We start from the raw sequence: 6,952 nt of genomic DNA on the forward strand, positions 1-6,952 counted from the left end.
CCAGTGGTTGTGCCAATACAAATTGGGATTAGAGAGACTCTGTGGATGAAGCTAACCTCTAGCATGCTTTTGAGTCTACAAGTCTACGGGCAGACTAAATTATTCAAAAAGTCTGTCCGTGACCTTTTTACCTACCGGTACCTTTAGGGTATATGTCGGGAGGGTTGATGGTAGAACTTCGTTCCACCAGTTGCTACAGTGGCCCAGCAACCGCGACTAGACCTTCTGCGGGCTTAGTGATGTGGCACCTTTACCGAGGCTTGACATGAGTTCAGTAGAGGTCAGCAAGATCTGCCCGCAAAATATTCAATCCTCACTGAGGGTATCGCCTCGCTGAGCCCTCATCGAGCCTACAAGATTTGAGAGCTCTCCTAACATATGATACCTCTCACCCACATGGGAATTTGGCTAGTTATGATATAAGACAATTGAACATGTTGGGACTATTTGTGCTCGTCTTGGCAGTAAAGGTCCGAACAGTTTTCAGAAATCTTGGTTGCCCGGCCTTCACTTATTGTGTTTCGCTGCGGTGTTATAGTACCACCCTTCCCTCGCGTAAATTTTTTTGCACCCCACGTCTTACTTGACCCGCCGTACCGTACCGTACTACACAGTGCATTTGTCTATAGACTATTTCGAAGGGCCCGCAGACTCCCGGCACTGCAAGTCCGGCAACTCTTATATTCTTGAGGCAGACCTTTATGCACACCCTCAGCAGTGCAGCAGTGCTGTGTGCTCCGAGACCCTACCGACCTATCTACGGTTAATCAACGGCTCACAGCTGGTGAAGATGTACGATACACTATCATGAAATGATTTCTCTTTCTCGGTTCGCTGTTTTTGACACTTTTAGCACCTACACGGCGCTCTTAGTTCGCAGGGGTTGGGATTGCAATGATATAAATCCGGGAGCTACTAATTGTCACCCGACTTATTGAATCAGTTGCCATGAGGGGGGGTGAGCAAAGTTGGTTCAAGTATCATACCTTAAGAACCGGACAAAATCCCGTGCATGTGCTCCAGTCGGGTGGAGGTATCGAAGGTCATAGTATGATAATTGACGTGAGTTTTGGTGGATTAGATAAGCATCTGGTGATGGAGAACTACCGATATGATACCCCAAGCATCTTGCAACCATTCAACGAGATTCCTCGGCAGATGAATCGGGGCAGTGTAGCTCCAGGGAAATAGTTACCACTGGGGAGTGTCAAAATACCCGTCAATCTTCCATACCTCTAACATCCATCACTCGGACAAACTTAACAATATCAGGTATCCCAACCTCCAAACAACCAACCACTGACCCCTCGAGAATTAGTGAGATACACTCTGACTTGGCATCCCATCTGCACTATCCGCAATTACGTACACAAACTTCCTGCTCTTGACATTCCCGGGCTCATATCCTCACTCCCGGCACCATCGCCATCGTATGCCAAAAAGCCATGCCCAACCGCAAAGATATCGTTACTCCATCCCACGAACACTTCAACGTCCCAAACCGTACCTCCGGGAGATCTAGGTGGAACACTATCGTCCCTAAGAAATATCTCTTCATAGTACGACTCATAAGCTTGGATAACATGTTCCTAACGGCCCTCTCTGTTAGCTATTTCACGTCTGCGAGCCCCTGGGAATTTCACTGGGCAACACCTGTACTGCTGCGACTAAAGTCTCTCTCGTTCTACCATCCTCCAAATACTCCTCTAATTTTCTCCTAAGGACAACGACTTCTCTCTCTATAGCAATTCGAACAACCTTCGCAGGGTCGGTTGCACTTGCTGCTGCAAGTCGGTTCGAAGGCCCAATTATCCCCGACGTCATACGACTCGCAAAGTGTTGTGTAAACTCATTTATGGCAAATCGAAGTCTGGCATCTAGTTCCACTTTGGCATCTAGCATGTTTTCTACGACTTTGGGCATTGCAGCGCCCTTGACAAGCTTGATGATCCCCTCCGAAGAGAATATGCCCTTTTCCCGAAGTTCCCAGAAGGTGCCCGTGAGAACTGAGAAGTCGATATTGACGTCCGGGTGAACGAACTCTATATCAAAGGCGACTATTTGCTCTTTCAGGATGATGAGATGCTTTATAAGAAAGAGGTGGCCATCTGCAGGTGTTTGCTTTAAGGCGATTTGTTGGTGAGCCTTAAGGAGGGATACTGTAGTCACATGCACAATATTGTGTGCTAAGTCATCGAAGACAGTAGACTATCTGGATAATTAGAACGATATATTTCAGCGATAAAAAAAGGCAGTGATTACATTCACAAGACGGTAAATCCTCGACAACAGCCATATGCATTTTCTCAACGCCGGGTACCATCCCTTGAAGACTGCTTCTGTATCGAATCCATTGCCGCTAGGATTGTCATCGTGATCTATGATTGTTGGTGCGCCTGGTAGGGGTGAGTCAGGAACTTCTCCGTTCTCTGGAGCCTTCTTTTTTGACTGATTCTTTGCAGGGTAGTCAAGGTCCTCTGGTTTTGGAATAAACCCTTCGATCTCATCTCGCATTACCGTTTGGGCACGGAAAACTATTCGATTTTGAGTATCTTGAATAGTTGTTTGGATCAGTTGGCCGAAATCTAGTTGTGTACGATCATAAGAATCGTTTTCAGCTAGTGAAATCATTAGCCTGATGCTGTTGAATAGGAATACCGGAAAATTCAACTTACGATCTTCGGGATCTCGCATATATCGTGTTTGTAGCAATGCGCAGAGTTCGCACAATTTGACCAACTGCAACTCATGGATGATACGTGGCCTAAGATGATCATAAAGTGGTTCACAAAGCGTCTCGAGGAAATTGCTATCGCATTCTGGTTAGATTGTGTTATAGGGAGCACGTAATGGGTTTGACACTCACTAAGCCTCACTATCGCTCCGCTCTCCTGAGAAGAACGCGCAAAAGAGTTCAAACTCATCCATGCAAATGCTTCTCACGAAGTTGATTCCATTCCGTGAGAATCTTACCAAGTCTTTATTTGTTGGAGCTCCTGTTGCAGCCAACTCGCTCATCTTCTTTTGTATTATAGGTATTATAAGCTTTTGCCGAACGGAGGAAAATGCCGAATAACATTCGTTCAATAGTGATATATACCTGGCGCGCAAATTTAGTCCTTGGGCCAATTCAAGAAGCAAAACGGGAAAAATACTCTTCATGGTCACATCGCCTTTCTATCTCACCAACCAATTCACGAAGCAAAGGCGCATTGACTCGGAATTTGGCATATAGCAGCGCGCTTTGGGTTGTGTCATTCATTTGACGTTCCTTTATCCGTCCAACAACTTCGTTCGCAACCTCCCTGACACTTGCCACAAAGTAATTCCTTATCAGAGTGAGTGCCCGTGTCATGTTCTGGCGGAAACGGGGTGCGTAATTTTCGACATCATGAAAGGACCTGTGAGCTGGATCGTTCATCCAAGCAAGGCATTTGTCTAGTTGAACAAGCATCTCACGAAACGACGGTGTCTTGACAAAGTCACTCCCAGGGCGAGAGAGTGCCCGAGTTACAGGGTCGAGTTCGGTAAAAGGGTGAAGGTTCGTAGATATCGAGCTCAACAGACCCTTGATATGATCTCGATGCGCAAGAAGGGAAGAGCATGTCTCCTGGAAGCTTGAGGTCTGTGAGTGAACGGTCTGGAAAGATTTCTCAAGCTCTGCGAGGAGATTGAGGGTCGAGTCCGTTGAAGATATGAGAGAATTGCAAGTCGTTAGATACGAGTCTAATGTGTATTGGAAAAGTCTATGATAAAGACTATTAGTAAGGTATACCAAAAAGCTTTTTGGAAATCACCGTAGATTACTTATGCTCGTTGTTCGCATCCTGGAGGTCATCTTCGAACTCCCCATACCAGTCTGCAAAGTCTAGCTCATCTTCAAGTTCCTTTGGTCCCTTGGTAGCTCTCCTGCCCCTCCCACGAGCCTTCAACCCTTTACCTCGTCCATATCGCTCGGCTTTCAGGTTATCCAGATCGTTTCGTGACTTTGGTCTTGATAACAGCTCCTCGGAAATGCCGTTCCAAACTTTGCAGTTACCTCCGGGTATGAATGAAGTATCTACCTGCCATCCCAAAGCCCTTAGATCGGCATAGGATTTCGGTCGTCTCAAAATATCAGCTTTTGGGGGTCCCGGAGGTGTCGTTCTCGGTTCGGTAATCTTCTTCTGAGAGCTCTGCTCCTATATGATTGCGGTGTCAGTATTTCAGTCATCCAAATACCTCATTTCATAACTACTAATTCGAATCACCCGAATTCCCAAGTAGGGGTATCAAAGAGGACCTTACGGGAGATTGTCTTTTCACCGATTCGTGCCGGCGCAGACTCGAGAATTCTGGCTGCGATGAGGAATGGTACCAGTGATCTTCAAACATGGAATATGCAATTGATGACGCCAAAAGTGATTTTTGAATCCGTGTTGGTGAGGCTCCCAAGCTTGTCGACGAATCGTAAGTTTGGATGAGGGGGAAACAACACTCCTCCAAAGTTCTGTTACAGACGCGGATGGCGTATCAACAGTCGAAGGTACAGCCACCAAAGGGGCTCTAGCGTGGGCTTGAGGTCCGTTAGTTACCCTGCCGTGGCGCTTTGTGCAGAGGACTGGAAGAATATTCACTGTTCTTGTTGTGATACAAAGCCAAGACATCGCCAGACTTTTTCTCACCCCTTCGTACTTGTACCGTACTCACCGTACTCGTACTGTACAGTGCGACAACTTAAGGACGGAGGTGAATGAGTTTGTCTTGTAGATACGGTACCAGCACTCGTGCACAAAAAAAAAGGGTTCTCAAGATCGGACTTATTATAGCTCAACCATGAACTGCTCAGTTTAAGGAATAAAGGAACATAAGGAAGTGGGAAAGAACATGTAGCTCTTTCCTGTCACATAGCAAGATAATTAATTCGAAAGGAATGGATGGGATGGTGCTCTCCTAACCGATGCCACATAAATCAGGGTAACCTTTGACAACCGGTATCTACCGGTATGTTTGTTGACTGGGTCATGTGACAAGCCTCGCTCCCTGTGAACATCCCCCAAATCAAGCACAAGGGATCCTCTGTCCAAGCTGCCGACACTACCCCGACCCCAAACAGGCCCTCCACCCCACAAGCTCCTCTCCCCACATGCCTTGGGGCCGCATTGTTCAACGTACGAGTCTCATAAACCCACTCAATCAACACACCGCCGCACGAGCTCGTATGATACCATATGGACACAAGTATGGGCGAGCCACATTTTTACCTCGGACTTTTAAACAGCGACGACTTTCTGAGCGACAAAAAACGCGTAAAAACACGAGAACAGTCAAACACCACCGAATGATGTGCAACGATCGAGCACTACCACAATCGAACGGAAACGGCTAAGGCTCTGCTGGCGAAACAGCGTATCGCGAACGATTCTCAAAAAAGGTGAGTTGGCGGTGCTATTGATCCGAAATACGCTTAGTAAGGCTGATGAAGACTCATGACTTAAGGAGTGAGGAAGATCTCTATTCTCGCAACGCGCTCAACAACCCGGCCCTCTCGCTCGACCACTTAGCTGTACTTCTCCCGGCGTCTTCTCCTGCGGCGGTGATGCACCGAAGCGCGTCGTCGAAATGACGGACTCTTTATCGTACCGGTTAACAAATGAACAAAGGATAAAAGAACGAATGGTAAAACGACGGACCCCACAATGGTGAATGGCGGACAAGCGAATGGCGCAGAGGCCAACGGCGAGCGAACTAAAGGCTGATACAGTAGGGAGAGCATGCCGAGCAGCATATGCCCCGAACACGGTCACCCGCGCAGACCCCAGACCGGCCCCCAGAACCACCCCACGCCACCAAGGCCGACTAGTGGCCCCGCGCCAAACCCCGCAAGGGAGGTGGTGACGACAAACCATTGCTGCCCATTATTCGTTCAACCCTCAGCCTCGAATGCATAGACCTGGCGCCCTTCGACGCCGAACTCCCACGAGAATGCATAAATACCCCTCCAACCCGTGGTCAACATCTCCAATAACTGCAGTACCATTCAACCAACCAGGTGACGCTTGCCGCTCCGCCTCCCGAGCAACAACCCGGATCCTCTCGTTCTGCTGGGAAGTCAAAAACCACGCCGAAGCAAAAATGTATTCGGCCAACCGATGTCTCCACGGGATCACCCCGATGGAAATGCGAAGGCAAATGTCGGCTGCAACGGCATCGCCGGGCTCTTCCCCCAAGTCACCATCAGGAATAGAGAATGGGCCATCAACATCACCGTCAAAACCCACCTACGCAGCATCCGTAGCAGCCGCAACCCTCGCTTCACAGGCCGCAAACACAAAACCCTACCCCAAGGTCGAAAAGGAACATTCATTCCCATCCCAGTCAGCCCGCACATAATCCACACCACCCCAAATTTCCTTATTGGACGCAGCTAGCCGACAAAGGCATCCACGAAGGACTCCAGAACACGGCCGGTCATGACCCCTTCAATCCCGTCAACATCACCGACGGGCTCAGGCGCCCGCGCCGAGACCACTGATAACGCGGGTGACGACACCAGCGACGTCAATCGGACCGCGACATCAGCCGCCTCCTCATAGAGCGGCTCAACATCTATATCCCCGGAGAACACCGAGGCTTCAGCATACTTGAGCCAGACGAGCGACATCCTTCGTGCCAGATGAAGACGACGAGAGAGGACATGCACACGATGGCGGAGGCGGGAGACCTCCATCTCGGAGGGAAGAGACATGTCCAAAGCCGTTGAGAGGACCACCCGGGAGCCAGCGACCGAGGCAGCCAAAAAACTAGAGGAACCCGTCCAACCATATCAATCGAAAAGAGGGAGAGCAAAGGAAGATCCGGAGTCTATCTTTCGCTGTGTTTTCACCCCCCTATCCATGAGACGGAACCCCGACGCCCTAGTGCGAGGCCCCATTATCCAAGTTACGGTATCTGCCATCCTAGGTATCGCTGG

At 48.9% G+C, this 6,952-nt stretch overlaps 1 protein-coding gene; it reads right to left on the bottom strand.

Moving 5' to 3' along the window:
* Window positions 1-639: 639 nt before the first annotated feature.
* On the bottom strand, window positions 640-4,490 carry GSTUM_00000359001 (uncharacterized protein). XM_002835474.2 has 10 exons: window positions 4,238-4,490; window positions 4,040-4,181; window positions 3,808-3,993; window positions 3,156-3,746; window positions 2,877-3,013; window positions 2,676-2,819; window positions 2,263-2,618; window positions 1,654-2,208; window positions 987-1,589; window positions 640-915 (listed from the first exon to the last, which is right to left on the bottom strand). Exons 2-9 carry the CDS (start codon window positions 4,069-4,071, stop codon window positions 1,362-1,364), a joined length of 2,229 nt encoding a protein of 742 aa, XP_002835520.1. The 5' UTR covers window positions 4,072-4,181; window positions 4,238-4,490; the 3' UTR covers window positions 640-915; window positions 987-1,361.
* Window positions 4,491-6,952: the final 2,462 nt, after the last annotated feature.

The sequence above is a fragment of the Tuber melanosporum genome (genome assembly GCF_000151645.1).
Source record: "Tuber melanosporum whole genome shotgun sequence assembly, scaffold_109, strain Mel28".
Lineage (NCBI taxonomy): Eukaryota > Fungi > Ascomycota > Pezizomycetes > Pezizales > Tuberaceae > Tuber > Tuber melanosporum.

Bases quoted from the DNA above. Each gene is read 5' to 3' on its own strand.
- GSTUM_00000359001 (XM_002835474.2), bottom strand. From the start codon at position 4,071: ATGGCAGGTAGATACTTCATTCATACCCGGAG. The intron at 3,994-4,039 runs GTAACTGCAAAG...GCTGTTATCAAG, and splicing joins TACTTCATTCATACCCGGAG to ACCAAAGTCACGAAACGATC. The intron at 2,619-2,675 runs GTAAGTTGAATT...TGATTTCACTAG, and splicing joins TATGCGAGATCCCGAAGATC to CTGAAAACGATTCTTATGAT.